This window comes from Lissotriton helveticus, chromosome 2_2 (assembly GCF_964261635.1).
Source record: "Lissotriton helveticus chromosome 2_2, aLisHel1.1, whole genome shotgun sequence".
NCBI lineage: Eukaryota > Metazoa > Chordata > Amphibia > Caudata > Salamandridae > Lissotriton > Lissotriton helveticus.
The window spans coordinates 297,135,921-297,155,856 of record NC_136060.1 but is presented as its reverse complement, the minus strand read 5'-3'; the positions used below and the strand labels follow the sequence as shown (position 1 = coordinate 297,155,856).

At 39.9% G+C, this 19,936-nt stretch overlaps 1 protein-coding gene across 1 annotated transcript in view; it reads left to right on the top strand.

Moving 5' to 3' along the window:
* LOC144821804 (ADP-ribosyl cyclase/cyclic ADP-ribose hydrolase 1-like) overlaps positions 1 to 19,936 on the top strand; it is a 322,648-nt gene that overhangs the window by 99,938 nt on the left and 202,774 nt on the right. Inside the window, exon 2 of the mRNA XM_078678979.1 lies at positions 8,520 to 8,649. Coding sequence (XP_078535105.1) covers positions 8,520 to 8,649 — 130 coding nt within the window. The remainder of the gene's footprint in view (positions 1 to 8,519; positions 8,650 to 19,936) is intronic.

Sequence of the window (19,936 nt, the reverse complement as noted above, 5' to 3'; positions counted from 1 at the left end):
TTTCAAAATTCAATATCTCGAGTTCTACTGTATGGATTTCATTTGTTTTGGTATTGTTTTATTTATTAAAAAGTACTCTTTTCTAAAATTGATTTGGGATTTTTATGGTGGTGTGTTTTCACTTCATTACTCTTGGTGTGCTGCATAAATACTTTACACAGTGCCTCTAAATTAAGCCTGACTGCTTTTGTGCCAAGCCACCAGATAGTTGAACACGGGTTAATTTAGTGACTTTTGTGGTTCACCCCGACAAGGATTGCAGTATTTCTATAAATAGAATTTTCATCTCTCTCAACCAATAACTCAGTGGCTTACATACTTTGTTTATTTTATTTCATAATTTGAATTTTATTTATTGTTGTATAACAATCACAAGAATACTGAGTAGGTTTCTTGGAACCCCAGGGGTCCTTGGAGAAAAGGTTAAGAACTAATACTCTAGTCAAATAACCATGAATGAATGAATGAATATGCATTTATATAGCGCATGGCTACCCTAGGGCATCCCAGCGCAATGTTGACACTCAGTCATTCTTCACTAATCATGGAAAAAGAAAGGCTTTCAGCTGTTTCCTGAAACAGAGATAGTTAGATTCAAGACCAACAGGGTCGGGAAGCTGGTTCCAGAATTTTTTCGCGCAAAGTGAAAAACGTCGGCCACCCATACGTGCCCGTTTAATCCTAGGGACCGTCAGAAGGTTTTTATTGTTAGATCTGAGTGTCCGAGAACCCTGGTATAATTGTAGCATAGGTTGAATCAAAGGGGGTCCATTGCCCGTAATGGACTTATGGACGGTGCACATGGCCTTAAACCAGATTCTTTGCTGCACTGGAAGCCAGTGCAACTGACAGAGTGCTGACTTAGCAGAGTTGCGCTTTGGCACATTCAGTTGAGCGGCACAGTTCTGAATGATCTGTAGAATCTTAATGGTTCCCTGCGGTGCACCCAGGTAGACCGCATTGGCGTAGTCCAGTCGCGATAAAATAAGGGCTTGGACCAGCAGACGTCTAGCTTCAAAAGGAAGGAGAGGCAGAATCTTCCTCATCTGTCTAATCAGACATAACAGGTAGCAGCAACGTTACGCAAATGTTCTGAGAAACTAACATTAGGGTCCAACCAGATGCCCAGACTTTTGATTTGTTTCTTAGGTAAAGGGGGAGGACCAAGACAGCAAAGCCATCAAGGATCTAAATTCAGTTGAGCTACGTGTCCTAGCAACATAATTTCCGTCTTGGAACCATTGAGTCTGAGAAAAGACAGAGCCATCCACTCGGATACTTTGACCAGGCAAGAGGTCAGGTTCTTGTCACTAGTATCATGTCGGCTGAGGGATACCACCAACTAGGTGTCATCAGCATAGGTGACCAGCTGGACCCCCCCAGGAAAGCACAATGTCCACAAGGGACCTCATGTAGATGTTGAACATGGTAGGGCTCAAAGAGCCTGCCCAGAAGTGGATGGGTCTCTGCTAAAAAGACTAGAGACATATCTGTGTCATCATGTGGTATAATCTTAGATGTGCAAAAGCAATGTTGAAACATAAAACAAATTCAGTCTTTTTTCTTTTCACTAAACAGCAACACCGATTTCTTATTTTCTACAAACCAAGCAAAGACTGTTATCATAACTAGAATATCTTACAAAAAGAATCTCACAGTTATATATTCACAATACCTCAGGTTTGTTAATAGTAGGTGAGTTTTTCAGTTGGTCTCCGTGAGCAAACATTCTCCACTGGGGATTCAGACACGGTCTTTCATGATGTGGTCCAGTTTGAAAACATACCTTCATTTCCAAAGCATTCTTCCACATAATATGCCAGTTAGTACAACTTAATACTGCACTTACTTTAGTTGCTAAATGGCACCTCCTGAATATTACAGGCGAGGAGATATGGGCTAGATACCAAAATATTTGGCTATTTGTAGCTGCAGGGAGCGGCTAAACACACCATAGCTCGGGCCTGTGGAGTAGGGTTGCCCCCCCCCAATATTGAAGACTTGAAAAATTATATTGACTGGTACTGAAAGTTCCATAAGTTCTGGATCTGTTCTAGACCCTCAATCCAATGGTTCTTTTTAGCAGTATGTAAGTCTAGAGGGGAGAAAATCGTTAACAATGGCAATCAATTCAATAGGAATTTCTCCGGACACGTAGTAACCACAGACCATTGCGTAAGGTTAGTTAATGTATTACAAAGCCAAAAATAACTGGACATAGAAACACCTCATAACGGAGAGTGCGGAAATACTTTGAAATCAACATAAAGCCAAGTCTGTGAACAAAGTTGAGTCTCTGCAACATGCACAAGACAATTAACTCAAGAAATAGGATGAAGAGGATCAAAAAGCATGAGTCCAAATTTCCCTGAATCAAGGGTTGATGAATGTAAAGCATCAATCTATCCCTACACTAACGCTGAAGTGACATCCCCACTTAAACATCCTTGGCGAAAGAAATAAAAAGGTGTCAGCATATGGGGTCTTCCTAAGAAGTATCTCCACCATCGATGGGTCGAATAGCATAAAGCTATCAAGACAGCTCGTTCTGAGATGCTCTCTCTCAAGGCAAAGAAGAAGTGGGCTACTTTCCCTACTTGCAACTTTCCAATATTACAGGTATCTTCCCAGGAGTCCTTTCGGGTTAAGCGATCTGCTCCTACCACGATCTCGTAGGTACTTTTCCACAGGACAGCTATGTTCCTGAACAGTAACATGTAGACCTTGATTCCCAGGCCTTCTCTGGTGTGACATTCAACAGTTCTCCTTATCAACCTTAGCTCACGATGTATCCTCTTCTCTCCTTGCCTGACTACTAAAACAAAAACATGATTCTAACAAACAAGGGCGCTTTTTCCACCTGCAACACAAATATAGGAAAGAACGAAATCCACAGCACACATGAAATTCAAACTGATAGTTCTAAAGCTAGCTCTTCTACGGAGATGCATACAGGCCTATAAGATTCAGCTAACACAAGGGGAATGGTGTATGAAGTTTATGAAATTGCATAGAAAATAAGTAACATTATTAATATTCCTACCTTCATGTGAAATTACATGATTAATAAACACATTTAATAATGAATGATTGTCAGTTACACAACACAAATTCTTCATGTTAGTGTTTTCTGCTAGTTACATTTGCTTTACACATTAACTCTTCACGTTTTCTACTTAATGAGCTAAATACATCACAATTTATGTTATTGCATTTCAAGATCCTAACACTTCATGTTAACATGACAAAGGATTATATGTGGGTAGCTCTACATGTGTGATTTTATTGCACTCCTACAAATGAAATGAAATGTCCGCTACATCAGTGGCAACAAACGGAGCAAATAGTCTACCAAAGCAGAGGTTGCCCTAAGAAATTAGATAAGGTGTGGGGTAGTTGGCGCGCTTATAGAGGATATTAGATAGAGAAGAGCAATGGAGTAGGGGATAGAAAATTCACACTGTTCAATCCCACCTGGAGGAGGGGGGGCGAGACTAACATCTTTATAAATTGGGAAGATTCTGCTCATGACAAATACTACCTTCATGAATGTGATATGGTCTGCTATGCTTAATGTGTACACTGTATGATTAATTTCCCCACTGTGTTTGCTGTTTACTAAGCAAGTGTTTAATTAAAAGAGTTTTTAAAAAAACAAAAAATAACTTATTACTGCACTAATATTTTTGTACATTCTCAGTAGCTTTTTGCATTCTATCTGAGGACACATGCTTTTTACTACGTTTTCTGACAGCTGTAAAAACAACTTCGATAAACAGCTAATCGTGCCATAGTGCCAGACTTTATTAATAAAATAAGTTGCAGAGGAGTTTTGTGAAGTGCTGAGAAGCTTACCACAGAACCAAATATGAACATTGATTAAAAAGACTCCAGATTCCAGTGTAGGTTAGAAAAAAAGGGAATTCATATACGCAAAAACAAGGCACATATAGTAGAATATAACCTGTTTTGAAGGTATGGTACTTTTGTTGATCCCAATGCAATACATCAATATTGATAATGACCACACTGCATGTACAAATGCATGAACAATATTTTTGAGATAAATCTATTTTCAGAAAACATTGTTTACTGGTGAACTAAAAGTATTTATGTTCATTAATTGAAAATGAAGATATGTGCATGCATTTTCAAATTAAGCTCAAACTGTTTTTGCAACAAAGAAATCAAGATGCAATATCATGCACCTTGCTTACAAAGGACTACATTTTCAATTCCTGGACATCAAAGAAATAGACTTCTTTCAGCCACAGAGAGTAAACAAAAAACAACTGTTTTTTTCCAGCTATTATCAGACCAGAAAATAGCTGGCAAAGCTAGTAGGAACAATGGATTGAAGTCCAAGTTCAGTTTTGTACCCTTGAAATCCCTCAGTAACCATCTAGCTCTATCGTACTCCATTAGATTGAAGAATATAGAACAGTGCAAATGAAAAACACAGTAAAAACAGGTTACACAATGACCACAGAAAACTTACTAGAACCATTAATATAACATTAAAAACGGGTTACTTGGTGGCCAAAGAAGACTGAATAAAACCATGTAAGATGCCAAAATATGGTAATGAAGGAGGCAGACTACACCATTGTAATGCAAATGCATCTTATTCACAGTGACCTCTGTCTCAAATCACCCAATAATCTATTCAGCACAATCACTAAGAATCTCCATGACAAATTGAAAAGTTAACACAAAATAATTCTAAAGTTCATACACCTCCATCTACCCCAACTACGATACGTTGTATCTATAATTTACCAAAAATAAGTAGGGTAAAACCCTTCAACTGGAAGATCCATTATAAAGTGCAAAACATTTTGTCACCTTTCGTCAACCTTTTTGTTGGAAACTTACCCTCTTATATAGGGAATACCCAAGACATCATAAACAGAATGCTTGATGTCTCATGGGAAGATTGACTCTTGTCATTCATGAAGCCTCAAGTTTATACATTTCTATACAAATGGTTTAAACTGCCTGACGTAGGGCAATATCTGAAAAAATGATCTGCAGAATTGTATGAGTATACTAAAATGTTATTAGACAAGTTGCATTTGGAGAAATAATTCTTTTTTACAGGATTCTGATTGATATATGTGATTGTGTGATCATATTCAGAAAATAGTGTGAGTTAAGAACTTGTTGTTTAATTGTTGATTTCACATTATTTTTAACTATGTAATACTAATGTGACCGGATTTTTAGAATCACATGTGATAAAATTGTGCTTTAATGGTTTATATGTTAAATCAAATAAAGCTTATTTGATTTTGATTGTGTCTAATGAACAGTGATGCTGCCTACAACAAATTGGAAATCCTGTCTGTCTACAAATAACCAACATTATCTGATGGAGAGAGTCACTGTTAGAAATTGGGTTTCTGATTGGCAGAGGTATGCACCCTGTCCAAGCAGAAACCACAAGCTTAGTCAGGGTAAGTCAGATAGGCACTAAAAGATAACCTATGCTCGCCATGTGATAGCTTGGCACAGAGCAGTCAGGTTTATCTAGAGTCAAATGTGAGTATTTGTGCAACATGCACACTCACACATGCACAGTAACGCAATGGAAACTGAACAAAAATACCACAAAAAGACTCCACACGGATTAAGAAAAATATACCATAATTTTATAAATAAATCAAGATCAGAATGACAAAAATCCAATAAGTAGAAATTGAGTTATACATTTTTAAAGAATAAAAAGATCTAGTGCTTAGTAGCAATAAGTACCAATGGGGGTTATCTGGTCACGCTAGCCCGGGTGAAGTCAACGGTTTGGGCTGACTGTGGTGGAGCGCAGGCCGGCTACAGGACAACAAGCAGGCCCCCATGAACAGAGTACCTAATCTTGATCACAACAGTGAGATGCAGGGTTCAGTCGAGTGATGCATTGACCTCGATCCCACAGTTGTGGTAATGCGTCAGTTCCATAGATGAAGCGATGAGCCGAGATGCGATGGTTCAGAAGTGCAATGCACCGGGTTTCTCCCTGCAGTTGAAGGATGTGTCAATCTCTCCACACTGCTACCATGGCAATGCACAGTTCTGATGCTCTGAGCTTGTAGGCATTTTGAGAGCAATGCCCTGTTTTGTACTGTTTTCTACTACATGCAGAGTTGGAGATGCGTTGATTTCCGTGATGCAACTACTTTGGTCCACATCCAGTGAACCAGGGGCAGGAGCAGGGGTAGAAACTTGGATATCCCTGAGTCTCAAGCAACAGAGAGCAAGCCAAGAAGCCCTTGGCGAACACTTGGGGGTGCAAGGCAGAGTTTACCTTTCCCTCAGCAGTGTTTGAAAACAGCAAGCAGCAGGGCAGCACAGCTTTCAAGGTTAGCAGTCCAGCAGAGTGTCAGTCCTTGATGCAGCACATTAGCTCTTCTGACCGAGTCCAGTTGTAGGTCCAGAAGTGTCTGATTTGGTGGAGTCAGAGCCCCAGTACTTATACCCTGTAGTGTCTTTGAAGCAAAGGTGACTTCAAAGAATGGTCTTTGAAGTGCACAGAAGCCTTTTGTTCCAAGCCCTTGCTCCCGACTGTGTGTAGGGGGTAATCAGCCCTTTGTGTCGGGACAGGGCACTGCCTATTCATGGGTAAGTGTCAGCCCGCCCCTCCCTTTCTGCACAGGAAGACCCATCGGAATGCAGATCAGATCAGTACTCAGACACACCTAATCTTCCTGTGCTTTCTAGAGGGAATGCACAAAGTGTAGCTGTCACCCACCTCAGACGTGTTTTGGAGACAGGCTGCAGGCACACAGAGTTGTAACAACAGAGAAATGTCCACGTCTAAAAGTGACATTTCTAAAATAGTAATGTTAATTCCAACTTTACCAGCAATGGGGACTAATAATTACCATTCCAAATATATGAAACATGATACAGCTACTCCTTTCTAATCATGAATTACAGCGTATAAAGTTTTATAGGAATTCCCAATGTTAGCCTATGTTAGGGGTACTGATAAACAAATGTAGGTGTTTTTTACCACAGGCAAAACCTACAAGTACATGTCTCACTGTTTACTTACACAGCACCGTGCCCTGTGGGCTACATTATCTTACCTTAGGGGTGACCTATTTGTAATAAAAAGGAAGTTTAAGGCTTGGCAAATGCTTTTAAGTGCCAAGTTGAGGTGGCAGTGAAACTGCACACCCAGGCTCTGCAGTGCCATGCCTGAGATATGTTTGAAGGGCTAATTGAGTGGGTGGCACAATCAGTGCTGCAGGCTCAAGAGTAGCATTTAATTAACGAGTCCTGAGCACATTTACAAGGGACTGATAGGCAAATTAAAAATGCCACTTGTAGATAAGCCAATGTTACCACAATTTAGGAAGAGAGCACATGCACTTTAGCACTGGTTAGCAGTGGTATCAGGCTCAGAGTCCCAAAGCCAACAATAACAAGGTCAGAAAAAGAGGTGAAGGGAGGCAAAAAGATTGCGGAGGTGAATTTTCCAACATTCATTGTTAAACATTTCATCATATTGGAATGAATGCCCTCCAGCAGGTCAGATAGTTCTTGGAATAACAATTTGAACCAGTAGTGGTTTGTAATTTCTTGAAAATGCAGTTTATTTTTTAAGCTTTGTATTCAAAACTATTTCAACTTTAAATTAACGACTAATGGCTCTGTAAATATGGCATGATACTGATGTAATATCTTATAACAACCCCCTTTAAATGGAAGGTAATGTATATGAGTGCATATGAGAAGATTAACCCAAATTAAATAAAATTAGATACACCCATGAGTGCAGACAAAATGTAGGTAATTGTGATAATGGCAAGGCCAAGTCTTGACTGACTTTTGTATAACATGTGTAATTGCTGGTATATCATTCACATATCCTATTGTCTACCGTATACTTCTTTTTACACTGGTACTATGTACAATATAAATAGCACATGTGTTCCTCCTTTCTTGATCCTTACAAGAGAATGGTTCAATGTCCAACGTCGGAAAGTCTTAAAATTAAGATTTTTCTCAACTTTACTACTACTAAACAGAGAAAAATCCTAATTTTAAGACGTTCTGTATTCACAGAAGGCATTTAGGAGTCCTAACTTTACTACTCCGACCTAAACTGATAAAAATCCTAACTTTAGTACTTTCGGTATTCACAGAAAGCATTTAGGTGTCCTAAAGTTAGGACTCCTAACTTCTGTGAATACCAAAATGAGTAAGTGTCTTCTGTGAATACCAAAATTAGTAAATGCCTTCTGTGAATACGAAAATGGTAGTAAGTTTAGGATTTTGTCTTAAATTGGTTCTGTGAATCGGGCCCAATGGGATTATAAGTGTTATCATTGCATGTTTACTTTGTGCTATGACTAATCTGTGTTTTTTTGAAAATCCGTTCTAATGTCCCTCTTTGGTTCTATGTAGCAGTTTATTTGTATAAATCTAATGGTATATTTTATGTACTCTAATAAATGCACTTACTATATGTTTATGAGTAGTTTAAGCTAAATGTAATATTTCTTTATTGTTTGCAGAAATAAGGACTGCAGAAAAATGTTACAGATGTTAGAAACTTCAGTGATGAACAAGAACCAGTGTGATATTACAGCTGTAGACTATCAAACATTTATGGAAGTCTCAAGTTATCCCATCCTGTGCAACCGGGTAAAATTTACTTATATTTACATTGACATTTTATTACCTAAATATGAAAATATGAAAGCTTATATATTTTTTTTAATTAAAATCAGTGCCTAATTGTGCCCTTACTTGCAACCAGCTCTCAATTTTGGGGCCCCGGATTTAGAGGGAGAAAGAAGAAGAAATACTAAAATAAGAAAAAATATTAAGGAAGAAAGCACCTGCAACACTAAGATAAAGAGACAGGACGTATAGGGTGGGTGGTGGAATGAGGAGAAATCAAGAACAGGAAGCACTGATTTTCAGCAACTCGGGTGTTCAGCAGTGCTGGTAACAGGCTACTAATAAAACTAGATATTCCTGCACTTATTACTTTACATATTAAAAACGGGTTATAAACAATGCCTCTTTCTACTAAAGAATATTTATTTTGCAGCCAATATTATTTTAGGTGTTTGATATATCGTGAACACTGCAGTGACAAGATTTCAATCACAGGAGGCCGAATTTAGGTCTTGGCGGTCCTGTCGCCGTCTCACTGCCGCAGTGGTCCCTAGTACTTCATCAAGACTATGGTGGTCTGACAGCTGTATTTAGATGTTACGGCTATGGCAAGCTTCCTGCCGCCGCGGTCTTCTCTGCTGGCTGACAGTACTCCATCGCCGTCAGTCCGGTGGGATTGTGCCGACCTTATTTAGATGTTTCCGCTGGGCTGGCAGTCTGCGAGAGGCGTTCTCTCAGTGGAGTGATGTCCTGATACAGTGAAGACAGGTAATTAATTACAACTTATTTATGGGTCTAATTACATATGTGTCATGTTACCATGCAATGCATATGTAGGCAATGTGGTATGTCCCTTTGTGTCACATTTTGCATGCTGCTCACACATCATTCATACATTACTGATTGACCTCCCATCCGATACATAGGAGTAATGTACGAGGGGCTTACCATCAATACTGGTGACAACTGACTCGTTTGGCATGCTGTTGATGTCGGTGCAGCAAAGGGTAGACCTGGACGAAGGCATAGAAGAAGGATCAGAAGTGGGAAGCAGGAAATCGGTACGTTATTGCCTCATAGCCTTCCAATGCGCTACCTTAGGATAGGAGGTCTTCCAGCCACAGTTGCTCTGGCGGGAAGGCACATCGCAATTAGCTTGGTGGGAATCTTGCCTGAAGTTCCGCCACCAGCCTTTTCAGCCTCTGCCGCCATCGACTCTGTCCAGAAATCCTGGCGGAGTTGGCGGGACCATGGCGGTATTTCATCTATGGAATCACCAATATCTAAATAGGGCAGATGTACCGCCAAGCCGGCAGGCGACAAAACCGCCAAAAGAGCAACGGCGGTCCCAGTCCCGCCAAGATCTAATTCGGGCCCAGGGTTCTGTACATAGAACAATATTGTGGGCATCTGTCTAGTCTTAAAACCAGGATGCCAGGGATAGAGATAAGGGTGGGGGAAGGTGGGAAGTACCGGGGGTGGTGGGGGAGACATGCACTGATATTGTATGATGCATATTGAAAATGTGGCATGTAGTTAGTTAATGTAATCTGCCCAGAATCACACACTCATTTTGTCTATTGTCAAACCCCTCTTAAGTCTGCTATTGCAAGTTTAATATTAATCCTGATAATTCCCTCTCAAATTCGTACTACAAGTGTTCAAGGAATATACACACTTCGGTGTTTTTCCAGAAACGTTTTCAAAATGAAACCTGATGATTTATCACTGGGGAAAGGTACCTGAAATAAAGGAAAACATGCAGAACTTGTTGAGCAAACATTGATATCTGTGGTTGTTTGTCATAACACAGATGAAAGCTTATAATACAATATAATACTTCATGCAAAACAGTAACAATAACCTGTTTTATTTTTGTATTAGTAATGTATATGCCCACTGTTGATTGTAGTAGCTGTATCTTTATCTCTTTTGTTTGAAAGTTTGATAAGGTGTACTTTGGTGGTGTCCTTATATTACTCGTTGTTATGCCACCCATTGCCTGATTTGTAAATGGTTGTTGGAGGCCAGTATGTGGGATTTGAATATATTCCTTGTTTAAGCATCCCAGCTCCAACTGTAGCATTTGGACACAATAGTGTGTTGCAAATATCGGGATACAAAATTATCAGGCAAACAATATCAGGATACACAAATATTGTGAATCAGAAATATATTGCCAAGAATATCGATTTTTTTCCCGGTACGTAATATCGTTGTTCTAATTATCGTTGTTCTTAATAACATTTTCAATAATATAGTTGCAAAAATATTGTTTTGTAAAGATCTTAAAATGTGCTTTCGTTCAGATATTAATTTTAGGTGTCATTATTGTTTGAATAATTGTTAATAAAATTTCTAAATATAGTTTGACATTTTAAGTGATTTATAATTTTTAATTTAATTGCTAATAGTAATTTATAGTGTTGTAGTGGATTGCTAGGTTTGTAGGGGTATAGGGTAGGAAGTTAATTAGGTATTCATTGATTAACAATTTGTTATTAACATATTATTAAATATGTAATTGATTATTAATTATGTAAATTGTGTAATAATTATATTTTTTAGATATTTTTTGGGTGCGAGTGTCTGAGTTTGTAGCGGTATACGGTGGCAAGTTAAATAAGTAATAATTAACAATTAACTATTAACTTATTATTAATTATTTATTTGTTTATTAATTATTTAAATTGTGTAAAAAAAGTTACATTTTAGTTATATTTTTGGTGCGGGCTGTTGGGTTTGTAGCAGTATAGGTTGGGAAGTTAATTAAGTAATAATTGAGCAACTATTAATTATTAATGTATTACGATTTTTTTGATTGATTATTAATTATGTAATAAGGTTATATATTAGTTACATTTTGTGTGCATTCTGTTGGGTTTGTGGGGAGGCAGGGTGGGAAGTTAATTAAGTAATACTTTGTAATCGAATATTTATTTATTATTAATTATTTAATTGATAATTAAGTACATTATTTAACATTGATTACTTTTAGTTATATTTTAACTTGTGGGTTGCTAGGTTTGTAGGGGTATAGGGTAGGACATGAACTAAGTAATAATTAATTAACAAATATTTCTTAATTGATTATCAATTATGTAAATTGCGTTCGACTTATTTATTTTATCCGAAAAATAATATTTCATCTCTAGAATGACCACTGCTAAAGCCTGTTCCATGCTCCTTTCTACATTCTCGAATAGTTCTCTACTGATGCTTGTGGTAGACCCCATAACTTGAAATATTACTTCAAAAGTCCCCTACTTTCTAACAAAATACCAGAAATTCATATGCCCCTCTAAGCATAATCCTTTTTCTTTCCCAACCTCCAACTGCATCCTATATGTATATATATGATACCATTACATGGATTCCAACTCTCAAACAGATGAAGTCTAGCCTTTTTCTGTAGAAGGACTGCCATCTGTGTTAGTCTAACAATTTTCTGATGGACAAGCATAAGATTCCATTTCTTGTGCAATCATTAGCTTCCTAATTCACTCCTGTGTATGTCTGTTCATATGTGTTACTCAATAGACTTCAGAAGGTACCAAACAATATCTGGTAAATCCACTTTCCACATTACTCCAATTCTTCACGTCTTACATTGCATACTTGCATTTGATGTACAAGTTACTGACTTTCGGTAATGACTTTTCTGGTAGAGACTCTGGGCCTGATTATGAGTTTGACGGTGTGGGCCGCCTCACCACTGCCCGCTCCCACACCGCCAAACCCTCCCGCCGCCCGCTAGATTACATGTTAATTCGTTGTCTGATGGGCAGGCTGTGTGGCGTTGCAGTATGAAGTCTCAATAGTGAGCCTTAGAACTGCACCTTTGCGGAACTGCCAATGCCTATTCATGCACGGCATGGACTGAGCAGTCCATGCCATGCAGGAACCTGGGTGGGTGCACACTGGGGGGCACTACATTTGCCTCCCTGCATGCACCACCATGCACAGGGGAAACATGGGGCCCTGTAGGTCCCTCTTTGTTTTCCCACTGCCAGCCTTTTCATGGCCGGCTTACCTCCATGAAACGGCAAGAGTTGCGGAAACTCATAATATGCATGGTGGTGCCACAGCGGCACTGCCATGCATATTGCTTCCCTAGACCACCACGCCACCGCCAGGGATCACAGATCCCTGGCAGTTGCGGCAGACCCAAAAGCTACAACCGCCGTACTCCTAATACAGTAGTCAGAGCGCTGGTGCAGTAGTTCCCAACCGCCACCGCACCTCCACCACGAGTTTGGCAGTCTGATGGACTCGCAAACACGTAGTCAGGCCCTCTGTCTAACAGCAGATTCCTCATCTTAGAAAATTTCCCAAGAGTCATACTAGATCTGGAGTTTCTCCTGCTCTTTTGCAGGGAGAGAGGGACTAAAGAACATCAGAAGGTTGATGGTCCGACTGATGTGAAAGCCACCACCTTTGAAAGAATGGAGGCACAAGTTTAAAGAACCAGTTTGTATGGGCAGATGTTGGTATACAGCAGATTAACGGAAAGGGACTGAAGCTTTTTCCCCCTCAGTGTAGATGTAATGGCAACCAAGAAGACCACCTTAATAGTCAGAATTCTAAGATGACAGCTATGCATTGGTTCAAAAGGAAAGCACATTGAACAGTGTTAGAACTGAGGGTCTCTAGTTGGCAATGATGTACACCTTTGACCAAATAGGGACCCTTGATTCTAAGTCAGGGACAGGGGATTACACTACTGGATAACCCCTTCTCACCCCCTTGGTAGCTTGGCATGAGCAGACAGGCTTATCTCAGAGGCAGGGTGTTAAGCATTTGTGAATATACACGGCAATACAGTAAAAACCATACAGATTGACACCACACAGGTTTTATAAAAATAAGTATTCTTTATATAGACTTAACACAAGACCACAAGCAACAGAAATCCACAATACTGTACTTAAAGTTGACTTAAAGATGGTAGAAGTTACTTAGTTCAAGTTGGTGATAAATACGACAAAGTTCTCACAAAAGTACCTGGATGCGTAACACAAACTCACAAAAGGCTCACAGAGTGGGAGATGTGTCAGTTCATGCTTCGGGGGATATGATGCATCGCGCCTCAATGCTTGCGCAGAGTAGGGGATGCGTCTTGATCCTTACCGGGGCGGAGGTAATGCGTAGATTCTCGTCCTGCGGCCTGGTTGCGATGCGCAAGATGGCGCCGCAATGCGATGCAACAATTCTGGTGCGATGTGATAAGATGGCGCCCTAGATGCGACGGCGTGAAGCGAACTCTGTAGCTTTGGAACTGCGACAGGCCCTGTGACACGCTTCTCCGGCGATGTAACGGCAACCTTTGCGGCAGCGATACGCTTCTCCGGTGATGCATCGGGTAACAGCTTTGACGAAAGCACGCTTATCTGGTGATGCAGCTTATCTGGTGATGCAACGGCAACATTGCGACTGCGACATGCGTTTCTCGATGAGTCGCTCTTCCAGCTCCGAGCGACACGCAGGCTTCTGCAGACAGAATTCCCAGCAAGCAAACTCTCAGGGGAGCTGGATGTGAAGTCTTTTGTCCCTGAGACTTCAGCAGGAGGCAAGCACAAGTTCAAGCCCCTGGAGCAATATTCCGCAAGTTGATGAAAGTTCTTTGAGAGTTCCTTCTCCTTTCCTTGGCAATAAAGAAACCACTGCAGGCCAACCCAGCAAACAGCACACTGGCAGAGAGGCAGTCCAAACTCCTGCAGCTTCCTTGGTTCTTCTCCTTGGCAAAAGGTTTGTCTTGTTCCCAGACGTGATCTAAAGTTCTTGGGTCTGGGTCCCATTATTTATACTACTGTTCTCTTTATTTAGTCCAAACCAGTTCTGGTCAGTCCTGGAGCACAGGACTCCTTCTCTTCCTTTGACAGTGCACGCCAGGGACATCAGACACACCAGAGGAGGTGGAGCCAGCATTGTGGAGGGAAGGCACAGCCCTATTCAGGTCCCGGGTGCAACTTCTCCCTCCCATATGCATGCAGATTTCTCTATTCAGCCCTGTGCTGACTCACCCTCTCTCCTGGAATCCCCCAGCCCCTGTCACCCAAATGCCAGACAAGGAATACACAACCTAGCAGAGGCAGGCTTGGATAGTTATGCAAGAAAATATCTACCTTCTAAAAGTGGTATTTTTAAACACAGAATGTTAAAACCAACTTCACTATTTTATCATTCTGAGTTCAGGCATACTAAATTTGAATTTCTACCATGTTCCGTGAGTCAGTTAGGATTATAAGATGTAATAATCAAACTGCCCATTCTGGTCTATGGGGAGCAGGTAGCCTTGCAAAAGTGAAAAACAAAAAATGGCTGTAATTCATTATTAGGACTTGCCACACACAGCAGGGAATGTCCTACCTTATACTTACAATGCACCCTGCCCTTGGGCCTACCTTATGGGCGTCTGATATGAAGAAAAGGGAAGGTTTAGGGACTGGCAAGTGGGTGCACTTGCCAGGTCGACATGACAGTCACAGACTGCACACAGGCCTTGCAATGGTAGGCCTGAGACACACTTTACAAGCTGCTTCTGTGGGTGGCACAAGCAGTGCTGCAAGCCCACCAGCGGCATTTGATTTACAAGCCCTGGGTACACATGGTGCACTGTACTAGGGTCTGACAAGTAAATAAACTAACCCAATCATGGAGTCACTAATCAGTACATCTATTTAACATAGGGAGCACTTACACTGTGGCACTGAAAAGCAGTGGCACAGTGCCCAAAGCATCTAACCAGAAAAACATATCAAAAACAGAGGAGGTAATCAGTAGAAATGGAAGGAAGACTCATGCCAATGATGCCAGGTCTGACAAACAGGTTAAGACTAAATTCAAATCTAAAGCCCACTGGGCATAATGAAAGAGGTAGGCAGAAACATGTGCTGCAAACCTTTCAAGAATCAAGTCACAACACGTGAGTTAAGCAGGGAGGGATGATCCAAGAACTGCAGAAAGGCAGAGACAAATGACAAATACCCCTTAACAGTGCCCAGAGCAAGGCCTTGCTCTGGACGCTAATACATCTCAGACAAATTGGCCTGAAATGAGTCAATATGTTTGGCTGAACACCAAGCCACAAACTTGTCCCAACAGCAGGTGCATGCAGCTGTTGTCAAAGTACAGTTGGCTACCAAAATGATATCAACAATCTCAAATGGAAGATCTAAAACACTCAGCTTTCACCTCTCAATCTCCAAGCATGAAGGAGCAGCATGCAGGACTCTGCCCTTCTGCTGTGACAGGAATCTTCCCTCAGAGTCAGCAAGATTGGATGGCATATGTTTGTGCCCAGGAATTCTGGATGCCATACTCTCTGGCTGTAGACACTAGGATGACTTGGGCCGATCGGTCAGTATTTTCTTGAGAACTCAGGGCAGGAGTGGTGTGAGTGGGAAGGCGTACAAGAGTCCAAAGATCTTCTCCATGCGGAATGCATCTCTGAGAGCCACTTTGGAATCTCCATTGCAAAGCAGAGCTGAAACTGCGCATTTTTCTCCATGGTGACGATGTAGACGTTATTCATGGTCCACTTGATGGTTGAGTTCTTCTGCCAAGGCTTTCAGAAATCACACAAAGAATGTCCAGAGGTGCAGGGCCTCCTGGAACAGTGTCAATGACCACACCATGCCCTGCTTATTATAGTACCACATGGCTGTGGTATTTTCCGTGAACTCCTAAACCAGCCTCCATTTGATGTATGGCAGGAAGTTTTTCAATGCCCAGTACTGGCCATTAGCTCCAACAGGTTAATGTGAAGCTGATCAATTTTGGTAACCAGGTAAAGCTAATGGGCGCTCAACCCTTGTCATGGGTAAGTACACTATTGAGTTATAGTCTCAGTGGTGCTCTGAAAAAGGGAACAAAGATTGGTTACCAATTCAATCTTGTGTTAACCCTCCACAGAAGATTAATAGTACATTAAAACCCCACCCCAAGCACACGTACGTCAAATCAAGAGTCCATGAAGTATCAAGTAAGTCCAGTAGTTTTCAAACCAATGTCCCAATTTTTATTCCATCTTTCGAATTCTCAAATGAAAGTAGGTAACTTTTCTAGACACAGCTAGATATTCAGTTCACAAAACAATAGCAGCCAACAAGTGTTTCGTTGTGCATTTATTGCACAAAAGACTTCTTCAGGGCTGCAAACACAAGAGGAACATAATTACTCGATATATACAATACGGTAACATGTATATATCACTAGGGAGTATACCACTGTATCAATAGAAATTGTGTTATACCGAAGTTATAATCCAAGGTTCCAAATATTGTGAACACCACCACCATCCAGAAAATGAAAAAAGCTCCTGTGACAAAGAGTCGGATTTGGATATTAAAAACACCCTATGTGTGATATCCCCTAGAGCAGAAAACAGAAAGGAAAATAGAATTACTAATCGTCTGATATAAACAATTCATATGTGTTTGTAGGCCATAAATCAATCCAATGGCATCAGAATTCTATAGAAGCAAAAGACACAACATGAAATCATCTCCATTCTGGACTGGCTATACCTAGCCCAATCCAAGGTTTTAAGAAAACCATATTCGCCTTGCTATTATCTTCAGATTCCTTAATCCAATATTCAGCAAGTAATATGACCCAAAAAGGCTTGGCCAATTACTATAGCAAAATACGAGAAACACAAATTCAAATATGCACAAATGATCGATGATGGTAATCACACAAGTTCATGACATCCCATTCCATATAAATTAAACACTCTCACCTAAACTGCGTACGAATAAGTCATAAATGGGATAATTCAACAAGCAACTTCACCAACACTCATTGAGGGCACGAGTGTGTAGGACATAAAAGAATCATATGTCCTTAACCTGAAAAACAATTTATGGCCAAAAGGCAACCCTAAAGGACTACATCCTCTAAACATGACCATACAATAAGTCTAAAACGCACTGTATCATTCATGCCTGTAAGGGAAACCATATTCCCAATCTCAGAATCTTTCCGCGTTGTATTATATCTATATAAAGTAATATGTCAAAGAATACAAGTATTAAGAAGAAAATAATATTATCAAATTATTATCGGTATTAAAAAATATAAATTTGAGAACACCTAAATCATAATCTACCCCTGAAGAGCACACTCCATAACTTTCAAACAAGTGTATAAATATCTCACCTATATTAAAAAGATTACAATGTAAATACTGATCTACAGTACTTGGTCCAACATGGGTAATTCACGCAAACAGGAATCACGAGTTTATGACCTGCAAACATATGAAAATAACCAAAGACAGAAAAATGAACCACGTTTCAATAAACTCCTATTAGAAAATAATAATAATTGTCTAATGGAGGCACACGAGGTTCCTAAATTACATACCTTCACGGAGTACCACGTCCTGGTAACCCTATTCACCCGACGGCGTTCAGCGTAAGCGCCATTTTGGTATAGGCTTATGTACTTTCTGGCTATAGTTCGCCATTATTAAGTGGTAAAGTAGGACCCGATATTAGAAGCTTGTGCTTACTATAGCTCTTATAAACTTCCGAAAAAAGAGTTGAGGCCAAATCTTAATAAACTGTATGTTAGGCGGCACCAGTCCAGTTACAGCTAACCGAATTTCCTGAGATATATACTCAAACAGCGTTTCACATCTAATTACTCCTGTTCACTAGAAGGTGTTGTGTGCGAGCACCATTTTAGAATGGTCAAATATGCTGTTTAGCTGTAGGCGCCATCTTAAAGTACAAATGCGAATTGAGCGATATGGGGTTTAAGTCCGTCACTCTACAGGGCAAGTATGCAAATGTCGTGTCTAATAGAAACGCTCAACTCCCTATAGAGGTATCGCCAACCTCACCACTACCCGAACAAATTGAAAAAATAAGGAAGGAGCGTAATAATTACATATATGCACACCCAAATATAAGCAACAACTAATCACAATGGATCATATTCCATAGAGACGTCTTCTCAGCATTGTTCAATGATTTCTTTAATTCTTTTTGACAGATTTTCATTAATGACAAAGTACTTTCAACAGCCTTTCAACAGCCAACGCGTTTCGTCCCCAAATGGGTCGTCCTCAGGGCTGTGAAAAAACATATACAAAAATGTGATCAAACAAAAAGATCATAATACAAGTGAACAAGTACATATCCTAATACCAATATTGTGCTCTGGCTAAACAGACAAATAACTCTTGTTCTTTGTAGTTAGCGCAACGTGGTCTCTCCTTGTCCTTATCACCATTTAAGATACAGTATTTAGAGACAAAAGAACATGCAATAATTTACTATATATTCTTGTCAACAGCAGACTTAATACAATTAAGCAAGCTTTACATTGTAATCTCGCTCACCTTTATAAATTCTAGTGTGTCACGGTATATTCTATGACTGTTCAGAAATTACTCCATAGGTACGGTTTTCAGAAGGCGACCCAAAATCTGGAATTTATGTATAATCTATGGAGATGTCCAACAAGAAGAAAAGACACCTCAATTATTTCAACAACCCCATTTTACAAAAAATTGTAAGTACTACTGTGAAATACTGCAAGTGTATATTGCAGCTGTATAGTACATTCAGGGTGAGGCAGAATGGGAAAGTATATTTAAACCCCCTTAAAACGGATAATATTTCTTTCTCCACATCTAATCTTCACTTGAATTCGACCTATTTAGAAAATTATAGAGCAAGTGCGCTAATCATTTGGTCGCACTGAACATACATTTAAACCTATAATGTATCCCTCATTAACAAGTCTGACCTGCATATCAAAATAACCAGGCCTGGTGATATATCATGTTTAAGCTTACTTAGTAGCTCGTGTTCCTCATAGATCGATCTCTCCCGAATTTACAAGTTGTGTATCCGTGCTCCAATGGGGGATTAGCTCGTGGAGGAACACATAAGGATTTCACTTTTGCCTAATCAGCGGAAAGGCGCTAGGAAGTTACTCGCAATATATTTTTTCTACATGATGGTATGAATCAGAATAGTTACATGTAAAATTGGTGGGTATTATACGGCTCGGTGAGCGAGATTACAATGTAAAGCTTGCTTAATTGTATTAAGTCTGCTGTTGACAAGAATATATAGTAAATTATTGCATGTTCTTTTGTCTCTAAATACTGTACCTTAAATGGTGATAAGAACAAGGAGAGACCACGTTGCGCTAACTACAAAGAACAAGAGTTATTTGTCTGTTTAGCCAGAGCACAATATTGGTATTAGGATATGTACTTGTTCACTTGTATTATGATCTTTTTGTTTGATCACATTTTTGTATATGTTTTTTCACAGCCCTGAGGACG